Genomic DNA, 21323 nt, shown 5'->3' with positions numbered 1-21323 from the left:
GGTTAGAGCTGTATTAATATTATTATTATTATTATTATTTATTTTATTCATCTTTCCTCTCTTAAATCGAGTTACAGTGTTCTTTAAAGAACGTTAAAGCACTACGATTTTATCCTTAACAATTAATCTTAAATCTATATTATGTTTATATAAGCTCATGTATACAGCGCATAATGTGTTTTCTGTTATTGATGTGCAGCAGCTAATTTCAAACATTTGGATCTCAGGTTCAGTATTAATGCAAGCTCTCGTTCCAGCAAATCAGTACGTTACAATATACTCAGGTCCGTTCCAGTAAAAGCCCTCAACGGTGAATTTACAGCTCTCGTATCTTTCTATTTCTAACAACATCATTCATGACCCGTTCTTACATCTTACGTTGCCTAATTCCTGGTTTTTTTCATCATTAAACTGCTACACTTAAGAAGCCGAAGTATCTAAACTTCCGAAAAATCACTAGGCTGAATGTGGGATTCGAACACGGGAGTTCAAATTCTACACCAACTTTCGTGACCTGCACTTTGCTAAGTGAGCTATCAAGGCACTTTTGCTTCTTAATAGCACACCATCTTCGTTAGGACAACGCTACGTCCCCTAACCGGCAAAGAGACCGCTTTTAGGTATCGAAGTGGTATTTCTAAAATATGAAAGCATTCTCTTTGCCTGTCATGGGTCATCATAATAACGATAAGACTCGAAGTTACCCCGAAGGCACGATGATATCCAATTTCGACCTTCGCAACCATAAGCGTCACCTCTAATTTCCAAACGCTTTTAAGGAAGTAGTTATGTTTGCAGACTCGTGATTGTGATCTTAAATGCAAAGCATGTTTGCATGATTCAAAATAAAATTAAACAAGATTATCAAATTAAATATTTAAAACTTTTGTTTTTTATAAATTACTTCCTGCATTTTGTGCATGTAATGATCAAACTTTTTAATATTCTCATTTAATTTTGACACAACCGGAAGTGTCACTACGGAAAGCATGGAGCATTTTATAATGTAATTATTATTTGTATTCAAAATTTCTAGAATTCCTAGCGACTTAGAATCCTTTGTACATAGCAATATCTACAGACATTCCAGGATAAATTCTATACCTTACTCTTAGATTTTCAGAAAATATTCTAATCTAATTCAACATTTTGTGATAGCTTTACAGCAATTTTCATGACATCATCGATAACTTCAGCTCATAAGATAGCTTGCTCATATCTTACTGAGGGACAATATGCTTGCCAAACCCGTTTACTTTGATCTAGAATGTGATGTGAGAACACAATTGGAATTTATCATAGAAATGAAGAAATAGAATCGGTAGAGACTTATGTCAGTCCTGAAGAAAGAAATGATACTTCGAGGTTAGAAATGGACATGGATCTAGATAAAGTCAATGCTTTAAGGTTTTCAATGAAGGATATTAACTATATTCCTAATAATATTGAGAAATTTTTTCACCAATTTGGTTGTATTCAGCATCGAGCTTTGTAATTTGAAGGAAGTCAAGCAACATAACCTAAAAGCTTTCCCGAAACTTGTCATGTTGGACCTAAGCGTGAATATGATCGCAATTATTGAAAAGGACTTGTTCAAGTTCAATCCACTGCTCAAGTTTATTGACTTAAAAAACAATATAATTAAAGAAATTGATGGAAATGTTTTTGATGATCTACAACATCTAAATGTGCTCAACTATATGTAAATTCCTGTATTCGCAACGGTGCTCTTGTTAGGGAAAAGATTTTATATTAATAAAAGAAGTCAAAAGGGCAATGCGGAAAAATTGAACAAAAGCTAATTTTAGATGAGAAAAAAGGCACAAATTTAATTGGAGGAAATATTTTTGGATATTCTTGATTTTTGGAACTTCATCTGTGATTTTTATGATTTATGGAATTTTGAAAATTTGTATGACTGTTAAAGTTTCACCTGATAATTGTGCCTAGTTAGGTATCTTCTGAATATTGTGTATTGGATATGCTGAAAAGCATAATCAGTAAAAACTTAGCTTGGTGATCCAAATAGCGAAAATCTGTTAATCAATCATAAATCCGGCACCAGGCCGACGTGACTTCAAATTGGTACCAGACTCAGCTTAACGGTAAATGCTCCACAAACAGAACAAATCTCATCGCAACCAAATAGATTGTCTGCCTTCATTTATCAGATTGAAGATTTTAACGCATGTCGAATTGTTGACAGTTATGAGCAGTTCATCACGCAATGTTCTAAATAATAAAACCTAATAAATTTCATAAAATCACTTGCATTTCCTGTTGGCACTATCCAACATGAAAGCTGTTGTGATTTTGTAAGCTTTACTAATAATTTTGTTCATCGTCGAATCGTAAAATATTATTTTTTTCAGATCCATAACACTCAAATGTGCCTTATCACTTTGAAATACTATGCATATATGGATTTAAATACTATATGCAAAATGGCGAGTCAATTCAAGGTCCGGTGTGCAGGGTTAAGAACAAAATCGAGTTAATTCACGCGGAATTGAAGTAACAAATGTTAAAATTGAGGAACCACTTTCTACTTTAGTTGAGAATCCGAAAAATTTGTCAGACTTTTATGAATTTAATGTGCATCAGCTTAAAATTGGTTACATTCCGACTGGACTGGTAAAGTCTTTCCTATTTTGCAAAGACTTGTAATCGTTGAATGTGGACTAAATGAGATTAAGCAGTCAGACTTGATGGTATTTCCACAACTATTTCATTTAGATCTTGAAGAGAACAACCTGAAAGTCATTGAAAAGGATTTGTTCAAATTCAATCCAAAACTGAGTGTAATTAGACTGGAAGTTAATCATATTAAGGAAATTGATGGAAATGTATTCGATCATTTAGAAGAACTCAATGTTTTAGCATTAGATGACAATGAATGCATATCAAAATCAAGAAGTGAAAGAAAGGATGTTCTAGAACTTATTGCTGAAATCCAAAAGAGTTGTGATCCAGAGAGATTAACAGGAGTTGTCAACTTGAATGATAATTCACAAAGTCTAAAATACATTTGGATTTGGATTGGATGAAATTATTATTTCTTGACTCTTCTTGGTGTTTTTATTGGCGTGAAAATTGTTATGAAATTTAAGAATAATACAGAGAATTAGAGCTGTGCGAACAGGATGCAGTGTTTACTAGGGTAACGATGAGTTGCCTAGAAGATTCGATGTTGGCTCTGATGGAACTGTTGAGGCGGATTTCAACCGATATTTCCCATTATCGGTTTGCGTGTACTCATACTTGTGATCTCGATAACCAACGGTAGTAGATCGAACATTAAATTAAACAAGATAATCGAATTAAATATCAAAAAATTGAATAAATTATTTAAAATTTCGTGTTTTATAAATTACTTCCTGTATTTTAGTATGTAATGGTCAATATTTTCAATACTCACAAACCAACACTACCGAAAGGACAACTACGAAGAGCATGGAACATTTTATAATGTAATTATTATTTTTATTCAAAATTTCTAAAATTTCCAGCGACTTGGAAAGGATGCTACAGACATTCCAGGACAAAATCTATACCTTACTCTTAGATTTATAGAAATTATTCTAAACTAATTCAACATTTTATAATAGTTTTACAGTGATTTTCATGACAGCATCGATGAATTCAGCTCTTAAGATAGCCTGCATATATTCAATCGATGATCGTAAGAAATCCAATGCATATTATTTTAAAACAGAATGTGAAGCAAAAAGACCAATTGGAATTCAATCTAGAAATGAAGAAATCACATCAGTTGAGACTTATGTCCATCCGAAAAGTAAAGACAGCAATTGGAATTCAATAGTGAATGTAAATCCTGATGAAGTCGATTCTTTAAGGTTTACAATGAATGATATTCGCTATATTCCTAATAATATTGACAAAATTTTCACTAATTTGGTGGCATTCAGCATCGAGCATTGTAATTTGAAGGAAGTCAAGCAATTTAACCTAAAAAATTTCACAAAACTTGTTATGTTAGACTTAAGCTGGAATATGATCAAAATTATTGAAAAAGACTTGCTCAAATTCAATCCATTGCTCAAATTTATTGACTTACAACAAAATATCATAACAGAAATCGATGGAAATGTTTTTGATCATCTACAATATGTAGACGTTATTAAATTAACTGCAAATATATGCATTCATAAAAATGGTTTTTACAGAGAAAATATCGAAATTCTTATACAAACAGTCAAAAGGGAATGTGGAAAAATTGAACGAAAATTGATTCTGGATGAGAAAAAAGGAACAAAGTTTAATTGGAGGAAATATTTTTGGATTTTTATAGTTTTTGGAACTTCATCTGTGATTTTTCTGATTTATGGAATTTTGAAATTTTTTATAACCGTTAAAGTTTCACCTGAAAATTGTGCCTAGTTATTTTTAATAAAATTTTTCCTAAAATCGATTTTTAGAATTTTTAGGCAACAGATGAACTAGGAGTTGTGATGATGATTAAATTATATTGCTTTTGGAGCTTAAGGACGTATTTTGCTTTGATTTGGATTCCAAGTATGGGCGTTGAAACAAATTTAAGTGTCTATTCCAGATTGTAGTGACAATTGGCTAAGGGCAGCAAGCGATAAAGCTACTTTTAGAAAATGGATCACAGCTGATCTGTACTGTAAGCGAAGTAAGTAAGTAAGTATGACGCCGCAGATCACCTGTCGAAACAGGAGCTGGAAATGCTTCGAAAAAGGAATTTGTTAGTTTTGATCGCCAAACCCCACCCCACCCTCTTTTGTAATATTAAAACAAGAATTAAATTTCATTTTGTTACATGTTTGTGTTTTACAAATTACTTCCTACATTTTTATGTGTAAAAATGAAGAAGGAATGAATAATTAAAATTTAAGCATTTATGTTTCATGAATCAACTTTTTAATACTCAATTTCGATATTGTGTACACCCAAAGTGGAACTGCGAAAAGGATGAAGACTTTTTAATGTAAGTTCTCGAGACTGAGACCGCGACTACCCTGGAAGTCATGGTCTCGGCGTCGAGAACTCTTATCCGCAAGGCTCTAAAGGCCTCGCCTTAACTTTACAGAATTTATACTAATTTAATGTAATCTTTTTTTTTAGTTTTACAGTGATTTATATGACAGCATCGATGACTTCAGCACATAAGATTGTCTGTTTAATTTTTGCTAAAGAGATCTTGATGGACCGAAACTGATATTTATTTAATCTTGAATGCAATGTGTGGAATTCAATTGGAATTCATTATAAAAATGAAGAAATCACATCCGTTGAGATTAATGTCCATCCGGAACGTAAAGACAGAAATTGGGATTCAAAAGTGAATACAAGCCTCGATGAAATTGATGCATTAAAGATTTTCATGATGGATTTTAACTATATTCCTAATAAAATTGAGAAATATTTGCCCAACTTGTTAGGAATAACTATCGCAAATTGTAATTTGAAAGAAGTCGAGCAACATAACCTAAAAAAGTTTCACAAAACTCGTCATGTTAGACCTAAGCAAGAATATGATCAAAATTATTGAGAAAGACTTGTTCAAGTTTAATCCACTGCTTAAGTTTATTGACTTAAAAAACAATATAATTAAAGAAATTGATGGAAATGTTTTTGATCATCTACAGTATATTGAAGTCATTAATTTACTTGAAAATATATGCATTTATATGAATGCTTTTGATAGAGAAAATGTCATCAAACTCATTAAAGCAGTCAAAAGGGAATGCGGAAAAATTGAGCAAAAGCTACTTTTGGACGAGAAAAAAGGCACAACATTTAATTGGAAAAAATATTTTTGGATATTCTTGATTTTTGGAACTTCATCTTTGATTTTTCTTATTTATGGCATTTTGAAATTGTTTGTAACCGTTAAGGTTTCACCTGAAAATTGTGCCTAGTTAAGGTTTATAATAAAAATTGTCTTAAAGTCTTGAGTTTTAGAATTTTTAAACTCGAAGTGTTTGGTTCTTATTGATCCATTGTGAATCATTGGGCGTTAATAAAGCAATTGAACAAGTTTCTGTTCCTGGTTTAAACGGCTTTTGCTGCTAGTTTATTTATTTAATGCGCTACTTTCTTCTCTACGATTGTATATCAAGTGATATTGCGTCTGACAGCACTACATTTTTGTGGATGCATATAAATTATAAAATATTTTGAATTTTGCATTATACTAATCACTTCCTGAATTTTAATATTTAAAAATGAGGAAGTAATGAATAATTAAAATTTTAGCATTTACGTTGCATGAATGAACTATTCAATACTCAATTTCGATATTGTGTACACCTAAAGTGGAACTGCAAAAAGAATGACGACTATTTTGATGTAAATTTTATTTCAATTTTTGGGATATTTCTGAAGTTATGCTTTAAATATTGCATCCGATGACTCAATATCGACAAATTCTCAAGACCGAGAGCCTTAACAGGCAAAGAGTTTGCTTAAATATTATTGAAATATTACTAGGATGCCTAAAAGCGGTCTCTTAGCCTGTTGGGGGAATTCTCGGTCTCGGCATCGGGAACCCTTAGACACAAGACTCTAAAGACAATGCCTTAACTTTACAGAATGTATACTAAATTGTCTCTTTTTTGATAGTTTTACAGTGATTTATATGACAGCATCGATGACTTCAGCACACAAGATTATGTGCACATTTTTTGCTAAAGACATCGTGATGGACCTCAACTGATATTATTTCGATCTTGAATGCAATGTGAAGAACGAAATTGGAATTCATTATAAAAATGAAGAAATTACATCCGTTGAGATTAATCTAGATCCTAATAAATCTGATGAATTTTTAAGTTCAACAAGGAATATAAGCCTTGATGAAGTTGATGCATTAAAAGCTTTTCATGATGGATATTAACTATATTCCTAATAAAATTGAGAAATATTTGCCCAACTTGTTAGGATTAACTGTCGCAAACTGTAATTTGAAGGAAGTCGAGCAACATAACCTAAAAGTTTCACAAAACTTGTCATGCTGGATCTAAGCAAGAATATGATCTCAATTATTGAAAAGGATTTGTTCAAGTTCAATCCACTGCTCAAGTTTATTGAGTTACAGAACAATATAATTAAAGAAATTGATGGAAATGTTTTTGATCATCTGCAATATATAGAAGTGCTTAAATTACTTGAGAATATATGCATCTATAAGAATGGTCTTAACAGAACAAATGTCGAAATTCTTATAAAAATAGTCAAAAAACAATGTGGAAAAACTGACCGAAAATTAATTTTGGATGAGAAAAAAGGCACAAGATTTAATTGGAGGAAGTATTTTTGGGTTATTCTGATTTTTGGAACTTCATCTGTGATTTTTGGGATTTATGGAATAGTGAAAATTTGTATAACCGTTAAAGTTTCACCTGATAATTGTGCCTAATTATTTTTGTTTTAGAAACAAGAATTAAATTTCATTTTGTTGCATGTTTGTGGATGTATGTAGCTTATAAAATATTTAGAAATTTGTGTTTTATTCAAGTTTTATTGAATAATTAAAATTCAAGCTTTTATGCTTCATGATCAAACTTTTAATTTCCATAACAATTTTGACTCTACCGAAAGCACATGCACGAAGAACATGGCTAATTTTATATTGTGCCTTACAGTGATTTTCATGACAGCATCGATGACATCAGCTCACAAGATTGTCTGCCTTTATTATAAAGATAATCGTAGAACCCGTAACTCATATTATTTTAATCTAGAATGTGCTGTGAGAAAAGAAGTTGGAATTCAATCTAAAAGTGAGGAAATCACATCAGTTGAGACTCATAAGGAGTCTGATAAGTTTGACGACCTTTTAAATCCAACAATGGATATATGGCTTGATAAAGTAGATTCTATAAGGTTTACAATGATGGAAATTCGCTATATTCCAAATAAAATTGAGAAAATATTCAGAAACTTGGTAGCAATAACCATCCGGAATTGTAATTTAAGGGAAATCAAGCAACATAACCTGAAAAGCTTCCCAAAACTTGTCATGATAGATTTTAGTGTAAATATGATCACAATTATTGAGAAAGATTTATTCAAATTTAATCCACAGCTCATATTTCTTGACTTAAATCACAACGACATAAAGGAAATCGATGGAAATGTTTTTGACGATCTACAACATTTAAATGTTATCAAATTATTCAATAATCGCTGCATTCATATGAAAGTTTTTTTCAGAGTAAATGTCACATTAATTATAAATAAAATCAGAAGTAGTTGTGGAAAAGTTAAGCATGAATTAACTTTGGAAGAGAAAAAAGTCACAAAACATAACAAAAAAAGTATTTTTGGATTTTTATAGTTATTGGAACTTTCTCTGCGATTTTCTTGATTTATGGAATTTTCAAAAAAATATTAACCGTGAAAGTTTCACCTGAAAATCGTGCCTAGTTCGTAGATTTTGAAAAATTTGAAAATAAAATTCCTTGCATGTTTATAGATGCATGTTAATTATGAAACATTGCATTTTACAAGATACATAGTACTGAATAATTGAAATCTAGCCTTTTATGTTTCGTTATTTTTTTTTTTTTTAATAATCACAAACAATTTTGACTTTACCGAAAGTGGAACTATTAAAAATATGGATACTTTTACAATGTAATTATTATTCCTAGTGCTTGGTTTTACAACTACAAAAGACATACGACATAGAAATGGATGAAATTCCGATTCCAGGCTTTCATAACACTGTTTTTAGACTAGATTGGATGAAATCAATAATTAAGCTTGAGTCAAGTCAGCCTGGAGTCGGATTTTTGGCTATTTCTACGCCGTGCAACTTCCCGGAAATTCATCGTATGGCTTCCCGGAATGCTGCATTGCTGAGTGGCACAAGACTCTATATATAGCAATATTCAGTATAGATTCTATACCTAAGCCTAAAATTTAGAATTCTAATCTAATTTCATTACTTCTAATACTTTGTGATAGTCTTACAGTGATTTTAATGACAGCATCGATGTCATCAGCTCACAAGATTGTCTGCCTTTATTCTAAAAATCGTAGGGCCGATAACTCACATTATTTTAATCTAGAATGTAATGTGATGAACAATGTTGGAAGTCAATCTATTAATGAAGGAATCACATCTGTTGAGACTTATGTAGATCCTGAAAAGCATGACAAAATTTTCAATTCAACAATGAACATGAATCTTGATAAAGTCGATGCTTTAAGGTTTGCATAGAAGGATATTCGCTATGTTCCTAATGGAATTGACAAAATTTTTACCAATTTGGTTGCATTTAGCATCGAGCGTTGTAATTTGAAGGAGATCAAGCAAGATAACCAAAAAGTTTCCCAAAACTTGTCATGGTTGATTTTAGTGTAAATATGCTCACAATTATTGAAAAAGATTTGTTCAAGTTCAATCCATTACTCAAATTTATTGACTTTAGACGCAACGACATAACAGAAATTGATCCAAATGTTTTTGATCATCTACAGCATCTAAATGTCATTAAATTATTTGCAAATCTTTGCATTCATGAAAATGTTTATTTCAGAGAAAATGTTATTAAATTTATAAAGGATATCAAAGAAAATGCACAAAAATTGAAAAACAATTGATTCCGGAAGAGAAAAAAGACATGAAAGTTAAAAGAAAAAATAATTTGTGGATTTTCATAATTTTAGGAATTTCATCTGCAATAATTTTGGTTTGTGTAATTATGAAAATTATTAAAGCTGTCAAGGTTTCACCAGAAATTGTGCCTAGTTTGTGAAATTTGAAAATAAATTCAAGTTTGTAGATTCATGTAAATTATGAAACATTGTATTTTACAAATTACTTCATACATTTTAACATTAAATATAAGGTAGTGTTGAATAATTAAAATTTAAGCTTTAATGTTTCATGAATGAACTTTTAAACAGTCATAAGCAATGTTGATTTTACCAAAAGTGCAACTAGGAAAAACATGGACAATTTTGTGATGTAATTTTAATGCCGATATTCCGTATAAATTCCATACCTTTGACGCAGAAGCAATTCATAAGTTTTAAAGAATTTATTCTAATCCAATACTTTATGATAGTTTTACAGTGATTTTATGCATGGCATCGATAGCTTCAGCTCACAAGATTGTCTGCATGTATTCTAATGATAAAAGTTGGATGGCTAATTCATATTATTTTAATCTAGAATGTAATGTGTGGAACGAAGTTGGAATTCAATCTAGAAATGATGAAATCACATCAGTTGATACTTATAAAGACAGTTCAAAAAAGAATGTAAGTCTTGATGAAGTCGATTCTATACGATTCTATATGAGGGAAATTCGCTACATTCCTAATAAAATTGAGAAAATATTCAGCAATTTGATAGCATTAACCATCCGGAGTTGTAATTTGAGGGAAGTCATGCAAGACAACATGAAAAGCTTCCCAAAACTTGTCATGATAGATTTTAGTGTAAATATGATTACAATTATTGAAAAAGACTTGTTTAGGTTCAATCCACAGCTCATATATCTTGATCTTAATGACAACGACATAAAGGAAATTAATTCAAATGTTTTTGATGATCTGCAACATCTAAATGTGATTAAATTATCCGCAAATCGTTGCATTCGCATGAAAGTTTTTTCCAGAGAAAATGTCATATTAGTTAAAAATGAAATCAAAAGAAGTTGTGGAAAAACTGAGCAAAAGCTTATTTTGGATGAGAAAAAAGGAACAAAATTTAATTGGATGAAATATTTTTGGATATTTTTGATTTTGGAACTTCATCTGTGATTTTTCTGATTTATGGAATTTTAAAAATATTTATAACTGTCAAGGTTTCACCTGAAAATTGTGCCTAGTTAGTAGATTTCAGAGATTTCCCATCAAAAATCAGAGTCAACGTCGATCTCTGGATTGAAATTATTCGTGAATTCCGGTGCTAAACTATAATAATTTACAGAAATTGTCGATCCAGATAGTGAGAATGCATGGTTAAAAATTGATGAAACTTCAATTATTTCTAAAATAAAATTCCAGTCATCATGTCTGTAGATTCATGTAAAGTATGAAACATTGCATTTTAAAATGTAAAAATAAATTAGTACTTAATAATTAAAATTTTATGCTTCATACTTCATGAATGAACTTTTAAATACTCATAGACAAGTTTGACTCTACCAAAACTGCCACATCGAAGAGCATGGAGAATTTTAAAACGTAATTATTATTTATTTTCAATATTTTTGGACTTCCTAGCGACTCATCATGACGATGACGTTCTAAAAGCATTCGATACAATACCTTATTGACCTTATTTGAGCCTAGTGCATGGTTTTACAACCCACGGAAGTCATACGGTGTATAAATGAGTAAAATTCCATTCCCAGGATAGCTTAATTCTGTTTCAAGATCAGTTTCGATTAAATCCAGCTTCAGGCCTGAGTCAAGTCAACCTGGAACAGGAATTTAACCTATTTTTACGCCGTAGACCTTCTAGGATCGTCATCGCATAATGTATCGCATTAGTGGAATCGTATTCATATATATAGAGACACAATCCTCTACATATAGAGCATTACGTACAGACTCTAACCCTTAACCTTCTTTGTATCGTTAGAGTTACAGAATTTATTCTAACCTAATTTTACCAATTCGAATACTTTGTGATAGTCTTACAGTAATTTTCTTGACAGCTTCGATGACATCAGCTCACAAGATTGTCTGCCATTATACTAAAGATACCACTAACTCGTATTATTTTAATCTTGAATGTTTCGTGTGGAACGAAGTTGGAATTCAGTCTCGAAATGAAGAAATCACATCAGTTGAGACACGAGTAGATTCTCTAATTTCAACAAAGAATATTAGTCTTGATACAGTGGATTCTATAAGGTTTTCAACAAAGGAAATTCGATATTTTCCTAATGGAATTGACAAAATATTCGCCAATTTGGTGGCATTAACTATCGAGCGTTGTAATTTGAGGGAAGTCAAGCAAGACAACTTAAAAAGCTTTCCAAAACTTGTCATGATTGACTTTAGTGTAAATATGATCAAAATTCTTGAAAAGGATTTGTTCAAGTTCAATCCACAGCTTGTATTTCTTGACTTAGCCAACAACGACATAACGGAAATCGATGGAAATGTTTTTGATGATCTACAGCAACTAAGTGTCATTAAATTAATAGCAAATCGTTGCATTTATCGAAATTCTTTTTTCAGACACAAAGTCCTTGAACTTATAAAAGAAATCAAAAGTAAATGCTCAAAAAATGAAACAGAATTAAATGTGGAAGAGAAAAAAGGCACAAAACTTAATAATAAGAAATATTTTTGGATTTTATTATTTTTAGGAATTACTTCCGCGATACTTTTGATTTATGGAATTTTGAAAAAAGTTATAACCGTCAAGGTTTCACCTGAAAATCGTGCCTAGTTAGTAAGTCTTATTGAAATTTAATATTTTAACTTTAATTTAATGATGCTATAGCAGATTAAAGATGTCAAAAAAAGCATGATGAAGAGATTTGAATTTAACGGTTGCATGTGCTTTATTTTTGAATTTCTTGCATGTTTACAGATCATTGTAAATTATGAAAAATTGCATTTTACATATCACATCTTGCATTTGAATATGTAAAAATAAGTTACTACTGAATAATTAACATTTATGATTCATATTTCATGAATGAACTTTTTAAAACGCATAGACAAGTTTGACTCTATTGAAAGTACAACGCTGAAGAGAATGGAGAATTTTGTGATGTAATTATTAATTGTATTCTAAATTCCTAGAGTCCCAAGTGACTTATCATGACGATGACGTTGTGAACGCATTATTTACGAAGCGTTGATGACCTTATTTGAGCCTATTGCATGGTTACACAGCTACGGAAGTCATATGGCTTAGAAATGGGTAAAATTTCGATCCCAGGCTAGCTTAACTCTGTTCCAAGACCAGATTCGATGAAATCTAGTTTAAGGCCCGAATCAAGTTAACCTGGAATTGGATTTTCTAAGGATTTTCGACCATTTCAATGTCGTGAACCTTCTAAAAACGTCAGTGCATGATTTGTCGCTCTGTATTAGTAGAGTCGTATTATTTGCTTTGAATACTGCATTCTTGTATGACTCAAGGCTCTATAGATAATTTCTTTAACATTTTATAATAGTTTTACAGTGATTTTCATGACAACATCGATGACTTCAGCTCACAAAATTGTTTGCATGTATTCTAAAGATAATAGTAAGACCCCTAACTCCTATTACTTTAATATAGAATGTAATGTGTGGAACGAAATTGGAGTTCAATCTAGAAATGAAGAAATCACATCAGTTGAGACTTATAAGGGGTCTGATAAGTTTGACGACGATTTAAATCCAACAATGGATATATGGCTTGATAAAGTTGATTCAATAAGGTTTTCACAGAAGGAAATTCGCTATTTTCCTAATGGAATTGATAAAATATTCGCCAATTTGGTGGCACTAACCATCAGGGGTTGTAATTTGAGGAAGTCAAGCAACATAACCTGAAAAGCTTCTCAAAACTTATCATGATAGACTTTAGTGTAAATATGATCACAATTATTGAGAAAGACTTATTTAAGTTCAATCCATGGCTTATATTTCTCGATTTAAGAAACAATGACATAACAGCAATACACATTGGGGCCAAAAGTGGAAAAGATGGCAATAATTCATCTGATATGCCTATATTATAGACACTAGTGAGTACTATATAGGAAAAATAAAATTTCTCCCCATGAGTGCACTGTGCGCGTAATACGAGGAAAAACGTTTTTTGGGTAGAGGGGACTTTCAAATTGTTCTAACTTTTCACTGCCTTAGCAGAATTTTTGAAGTTTTTTTCATTTGGTAGGTATAAGTAAGGTCTTTCAGAAAAATATTCATATGTTACACTAAGGGTCAAGTCGAGCGTGAAAACATCAAAAAAGTTCAAAAAAATGCATGTTTTTAGTATTTTTCACTTCCTGTGACTGTATACCGAGCTATAACTGTTGACAAGTTACTGCATATGAAAGATCTTATTTATATCTACAATACCTACATACATTATAAAACAAAAATTCTGTACAGATAGTCAAAATTAGCTTTGAAGTTAAAAACACGTGGTTCTTCTACCTCCTAGGGTCAATATGACCCCCCGAACATGACCAGCGGTTTTTTGAACCTAGTTATATTTTTACCTAACACATTTATCTATCTAATAAAAACAAAAAAATATCAATTTTTCTGCCAGCGCGATATCGAAAAATTGACTTGAAGGGGTCTAGGGGGGGTACCCCAAAATTCAAAAATTTCTAGTAATTACCAAACTTGATAAAAAATTTTGAAACTTACAGATCTTATTCAAATACTAATATTCTTTATATTTATATCAATAAAAATTGTTACGCAGTGTAATTTTCCCAAAAATATTGAAAAAACTGGTTTTTATGTTTTTGAATCCACTAAATGACCTTTGAACGTACTATAACCAAATATTTTCTATATTTCTCATTAATTTATACAAAGTGCATTAAAATAGCTTTCTAATTATATATAATATGTTACATAATCTGCTTTTAATATCGAAAAAACTAAAAAGTTGTCAAAATTTTCCAAATCTGAAAATTTATAAGTTGTTATTTTGCTCATAATTATTGTAAATTTCAACAATATTTGACAAATTTGGTATTGTTGGAAAGTTAAAAACTGTATCTATGAGATAATAAAAATATTATAGCTTGAGAGATACCCGGTGCACAGATATGTTAAGTCCAAAATGTTGTATTTTGGCTATCCATCCTAGGTGCAACGACTATCCAAATTTTATTTTTGAAAGTGATTTCCATAGTTTCACTCTAAGAATACCAAATTTGTCAAATATTGTTGAAATTTACAATAATTATGAGCAAAATAGCAACTTATAGATTTTCAGATTTGAAAAATTTTGACAACTTTTTAGTTTTTTCGATATTAAAAGCAGATTATGTAACATATTATATATCATTAGAAAGCTATTTTAATGCACTTTGCATAAATTAATGAGATATATAGAAAATATTTGGTTATAGTACGTTCAAAGGTCATTTAGTAGATTCAAAAACACAAAACCAGTTTTTTCAATATTTTTTGGGAAAATTACACTGCGTAACAATTTTTATTGATATAAATATAAAGAATATTAGTATTTGAATAAGATCTGTAAGTTTCAAAATTTTTTATCAAGTTTGGTAATTACTAGAAATTTTTGAATTTTGGGGTACCCCCCCTAGACCCCCTTCAAGTCAATTTTTCGATATCGCGCTGGCAGAAAAATTGATATTTTTTTGTTTTTATTAGATAGATAAATGTGTTAGGTAAAAATATAACTAGGTTCAAAAAACCGCTGGTCATGTTCGGGGGGTCATATTGACCCTAGAAAGCAGAAGAACCACGTGTTTTTAAATTCAAAGCTAATTTTGACTACCTATATAGAATTTTTTTGTTTTGTAATGTATGTAGATATTGTAGATATAAATAAGATCTTTCATATGCAGTAACTTGCCAACAGTTATAGCCCACTATACAGGCACAGGAAGTGAAAAATACTAAAAAAATGCATTTTTTCGAACTTTTTTGAGGTTTTCACACTCGACCTGACCCTGAGTGTAACATATGAATATTTTTCTGAAAGACCTTACTTATACCTACCAAATGAAAAAAACTTCAAAAAATTCTGCTAAGGCAGTGAAAAGTTAGAACAATTTGAAAGTCCCCTCTACCCAAAAAACGTTTTCCCCCGTATTACGCGCACAGTGCACTGATGGGGAGAAATTTTATTTTTCCTATATAGTACTCACTAGTGTCTATAATATAGGCATATCAGATGAATTATTGCCATCTTTTCCACTTTTGGCCCCAATGTGCAATAGATGTAAATGTTTTTGATGATCTGCAGCATCTTAATGTAATTAAACTATTTGAAAATCGCTGCATTCATGGGAATGCTTTTTTCAGAGAAAATGTCATTAAATTTATAAAAGAAATCAAAAGCGATTGTGGAAAAACCAAAAAAGAGTTAATTCTGGAAGAGAAAAAAAGCACAAAATTGAACAAAAATAAATATTTTTGGACATTTATAATTTTAGGAATTACTTCTGTAGTACTTTTGATTTATGTTATTGTGAAAATTGTAACAACTGTCAAAGTTTCACCTGAAAATCGTGCCTAATTAGTAAGTTTTGTAAATAAAATCATGTAAATTATGAAACATTGCATTTTACAAATTACTTCCTGCATTTTAATATGTAAAATTAAGTTAATAATGAATAATTAAAATTTAAGCTTTAATGTTTTATGAATCAACTTTTCAATGTTCACAAACAATTTAAACTCTACCGTAGAGCATGGATAAACTAGTGATGTAATTTTTGGTTACTTTTTAGCATTTTTAGAGTCTTTAGCGACTTGCTGGCGATTCATCATTACCATGACATTGTTAAAGCTTTCGTTAAGACTTACTGATGACTGAAAACCATGAATAGATGGTCATTTGAGCCTAATAAATGCTTTAAAATCGTATGATGTGTTGTTTGAGCGGTTTCATGAAAACGGCCAAATTTCATGTTGATTTGGACTGTATTTTGATCCAATTTGTCAGCTGAAATTCTCCCGAGTTTTAGCTAACTTTTGGGAACATTATGTACAAACTTCGGCTGAACTTCGGCCTGTTCCTTGAACCACAACCTTATTTTGAATTAGATCCAATACCTTAGTCCACTCTTATATTCTAACATTTTGTGATAGTTTTACAGTGATTTTCATGACAGCAACGATGACTTCAGCTCACAAGATTGTCTGTCATTATTCTAAAGATAATAGCAACACCATTAACTCATATTACTTCAATCTAGAATGTAATGTGTGGAACGAAGTTGAATTTCAATCTAGAAGTGAGGAAATCACATCAGTTGAGACTCATAAGGGATCTGATAAGTTTGATGACCTTTTAAATCCAACAATGGATATATGGCTTGATAAAGTCGATTCTATAAGGTTTTCAACGAAGGAAATTCGCTATTTTCCTAATGGAATTGATAAAATATTCGTGAATTTAGTGGCATTAACCATCGAACGTTGTAATTTGAGGGAAGTGAAGCAACATAACCTGAAAAGCTTTCCTAAAATTGTCATGATAGACTTTAGTGTAAATATGATCACAATTATTGAAAAAGACTTGTTTAAGTTCAATCCACAGCTCTTATTTATTGACTTAAGCAAAAACGACATAAAGGAAATCGATGTAAATGTTTTTGATGATCTACAACATCTAAATGTCATTAAACTATTTGAAAATCGCTGCATTCATGGGAATTCATACTTTAGAGAAAATGTCCTGAATTTATCAAAAAAATCCAAAATAAATGCGCAAAAATTGAAAAAGAATTGATCCTGGAAGAGAAAAAAGTCACGAAATTAAATAGAAAGAAATATTTTTGGATTTATATAATTTTAGAATTTCTTCTGTGATTCTTTTGTTTTATATAATTATGAAAATTGTTGTAACCGTCAAGGTTTCACCTGAAAATCGTGCCTAGTTAGTAAAATTAAAACTATGAATTTATAATTGCTAGCGAACATTTGAATAAAATTAAAAATAAAACTCCTTGCATGTTTGTGGATTTATTTTAAACCAATTTTAAATTTAATCATTGCATTTTACAGATTACTTCTTGCATTTTAATATTTAAAAGTGATGAATAATTAATATTTTAGCATTTATGTTTCATGAATGAGCTTTTTAATGATCAAAAGCAATGTTGATTTAACTGAAAGTGGAACTACGAAGACCATGGAGAAATTTTGTGATGTAATTTTTTATTAATTTCTAAAACTTCTGGAATAAATCGAGCAACACATCATGCCGATGACGTTCTAAAAGTATTCTCTACGACTTCTATGCTTCATCATGGCTTTTGTATGCTTTTAAAACGTCTGGGTAGGCCCACTTTATTAGAAATGATCAAAATTCCGCTCCCAGGCCAGTGCGGCTTTACCATTTCATCAAATTCAATGAAATTCAGTCTCATATTCTGAGTCAAGTCGTTCTGAAGCCGGATTTTTTATTTCTACACTGTGTACCTTCCATCGTATGAACTGTTGCTCGAAATTAGTGGGGTTGTATTTTTAAGCTTTGAATGCTGCATTTCCGAGCGACACATAGCTCTATAAATAATTATATTAACATTATTTAACATTTTATGTTAGTTTTACAGTGATTTTTATGACAGCATCGATGACTTCAGCTCATAAGATTGTCTGCTCGTTTTTTATTGATAACAGTAGGACCCGCAACTCATATTATTTTAATATAGAATGTAATGTGAGAAATGAAATTGGAATTCAATCTAAAAATGAAGAAATCACATCAGTTGAGACTTATGTCCATCCTAAAAAGACTGATGATCTTATAAGTTCAACAAGGAATATTAGTTTTGATGAAGTCGATGCGATAAGGATTACAATGATGGATATTCATTATATACCTAGTAAAATTGAGAAATATTTACCAAATTTGATAGCAATAACCATTGATAATTGTAATTTGAAGGAAGTCAAGCAAGATAATCTAAAACATTTCCCAAAACTTGTCATGTTAGACTTAAGTGTAAATTTAATCAACATTATTGAAAAAGATTTGTTCAAGTTCAATCCACAGCTAATATTTCTTGATTTAAGAAACAATGACATAATGGAAATTGATGCAAATGTTTTTGATGATCTACAACATCTAAATGTCATTAAATTACTAACAAATCGTTGCATTCAAAATGATGCTTTTGACAGAGAAAATATGTTATCAAGCTCATAAAAGAAATCAATAAAAAATGCAGAAAAACTGACAAAAAGCTAATTCTGGATGAGAAAAAAGAGCTACAAAGTTTAATTGGAGGAAATATTTTTGGATATTTTTGATTTTTGGAACTTCATCTGTGATTTTTATGATTTATGGAATTTTGAAAATGTTTGTTACTGTTAAGTTTCACCTGATGAGTCTCAAAGCCACAATCATTTGGTAGAAGTTGCAACAAAATTCGGTACCAAAGGACTAAACCATTCCGCCGTCAATTATATTATTCATCAATTCCTTTGCTTACAAGAACGGAAGCCATGTAAAGCCATTTGTGAAGCCGTGTGAAGCTGAAAATTCTGAAAATGGGCGCCTCGGATGCTTCCCTAATACACTGGTTGAGTATGCTCATAAATCACGCTCATTTAGATGAGTATGCTCATTGTCTTGGAGTCACTGTCACTTAATACCCAATTTTCAATAGATGATCACAAGTATTCAAGCATTAAAAAATGTCAAAAAATTAAGCTATAAATTTAGAAATTTATTTTATTTCAAGTAAAACATTTAAGTTGAATAAAATCACAAATTATCAAATTAAAAAATTGCTGATTCAATTATTCGAGTATTTTATTGGTTAAGCTTCCTCTAGTTTGTAGCCATGACATATTTATCCGACTTGACATCTGTTGCCTGTAAAATTAGAAAATAAATATAAAAAAATTCCAAAAAATCTTAAAATTCAAAAAATTCCTTACAAGTTTGTGGAGCCAACTCAGCATCTCCAGTGACGGCTGCTGCAATCATGGCGCAGATCCATGCGAATGCAAGTGTAACAAATTGACTGTCCATTTTTTTGTATTGTTGTTGTTTATCAAACTTATTAGTGAATGATGATTAAAGTAAGAAATCTGAGCTTATTTATAGTGAAAGTCAGATTGAGAATTGTTGCTGTTGACGATTATGTCAGTTGAATGACAGGGAATTCAAAAATTGTTTGTAAAATTGATAAAAGTTACATTTATAAATTTGCTTGAAACATTTACGATGTCAATAGCTAAGATTATTGATATTGCACGTGTAATCAAATTGCAATCCAGACTAATTTTAGACGTAAGCAATTCAAAGATAGTGTCGGGTTTTCCGATTTTGATGTCAATATTTTGTAAACAATATTGGAGTTTACGCGTAAAACCGTATCAATGTAAAATTATCAGCTAATCTTTACACTGTCTAGAAACTTTCAGCGCACGTTTAACTTTGTGTTTATAGAATTTCGTAAACTTGGTGGCTTTCAGTCATGGACACCCATGCTGATCTGTGATCGATGGACACTTTCATATACTCAATCTGATCCCGATAAATTTTCGGGAAATCCTGATCCCGAATATAGCAGTAAGCATAGGACACGATAAACAACAGTCAAAAGCCTTAAATTATGAATCAAATGCAATTTTTACTAAAATCTCCAATAACCTTCAAATATTATCCTATAAATTGCATGTGCATCTATGATGTTCAGGAATTCTAAAATCACAACACCTGCAAAAAACTTATAAAAACCCGGAATAATTCAGCAATAATTTTTCATTCATTCGTAAGCAACTCATTGCATTTGTGTGTCATAAGCTTGAGGATGAAAGTTTGCTAACTAACTTTGTGATTATTTTGTAAGCTTCGTCAATGGATGCTGGTCGTCTGGGTAAATATTGTTCGAGCTTTTAGTAGATTTCAGTTGTAAACAGAATGGATTCAGGGGTTAAAGGTCATATAGCAGAGCAACAACATTGAAAAGGGCTCCGAAATGGATCCTCTGATTCTCCGTCAAGGATACATCAAATAAATACCAAATGTGAGTCGACTCTGTTTGGAATCCATATTCCGAGTGACTCTGCCACGGGTAAATGGCAGGCTTATTGATGCCACATAGAGACGGCTTCCATTTGGTGTTAATAATCATTTGTGTCACTCATAACATGATCGTCATTAGTATTTATCAATAAATTCTTGTCGAGTGCTTTCATATTTATCGCTCGATATATAAGTGAATTCGTTAACAATCCTCTTGCCTACATATTTTCAATATCTGTTTAATGCTATGTCATGTTTTCGCGTTCGCTGACCTACCTCTTGATCACTTGTCATCTATAATGTCAGTTACTTCAAAATAGTTCAGATTATATAAAATAATACAAAATTCTCAATTTTCCCGGCTCAAATCAGCGTTAAATAGTATGCAACAACTGGCATTCGGACACCTTATAACTCAAACAACAGCAATAACGCCCCGATCTGCGCAACAATTGCAACGTTGGTCCATCAACAGCTTCAAACAGAAACAAAGGAGGTCCAATCTGCAACAACTGTGAAATCGGACCACCTTCAGGTTCAGTCGATCCCAATAGAAGGAAAACAAATATGGACCCTGACTGGCAGGCGTTGAACTGTAACTCATTGTAATATTGAAGAAAGTAGATGAAACAGAAGGTGGATGTAAATGCCACTGCCACCT

The 21323-nt window shown here is 31.1% G+C and overlaps 2 protein-coding genes across 2 annotated transcripts; both read left to right on the top strand.

The window, feature by feature from the left end:
• The first annotated feature begins 2708 nt into the window (after positions 1-2708).
• Positions 2709-3047, top strand: LOC139087398 (leucine-rich repeat and immunoglobulin-like domain-containing nogo receptor-interacting protein 3). The gene has a single exon (XM_070636192.1). The coding sequence runs from the start codon at positions 2709-2711 to the stop codon at positions 3045-3047; it is 339 nt and encodes a 112-aa protein (XP_070492293.1).
• A 577-nt stretch (positions 3048-3624) lies between these two features.
• LOC139087399 (uncharacterized) lies at positions 3625-18832 on the top strand. Its single transcript, XM_070636193.1, has 2 exons — positions 3625-3796; positions 18336-18832. Exons 1-2 carry the CDS (start codon positions 3625-3627, stop codon positions 18830-18832), a joined length of 669 nt encoding a protein of 222 aa, XP_070492294.1.
• The last annotated feature ends 2491 nt before the right edge of the window (positions 18833-21323 follow it).

Source organism: Chironomus tepperi, unplaced genomic scaffold (genome assembly GCF_022539635.2).
Source record: "Chironomus tepperi strain 1889 unplaced genomic scaffold, CSIRO-AGI_Ctep_v1 contig_104, whole genome shotgun sequence".
NCBI lineage: Eukaryota > Metazoa > Arthropoda > Insecta > Diptera > Chironomidae > Chironomus > Chironomus tepperi.
The sequence above is the reverse complement of the archived record's forward strand: the minus strand, read 5'-3'. Positions and strand labels throughout refer to the sequence as shown.

Bases quoted from the DNA above. Each gene is read 5' to 3' on its own strand.
- LOC139087398 (XM_070636192.1), top strand. From the start codon at position 2,709: ATGGTATTTCCACAACTATTTCATTTAGATCTTGAAGAGAACAACCTG.
- LOC139087399 (XM_070636193.1), top strand. From the start codon at position 3,625: ATGACAGCATCGATGAATTCAGCTCTTAAGATAGCCTGCATATATTCA. The intron at 3,797-18,335 runs GTAAAGACAGCA...ATTTTAATATAG, and splicing joins GACTTATGTCCATCCGAAAA to AATGTAATGTGAGAAATGAA.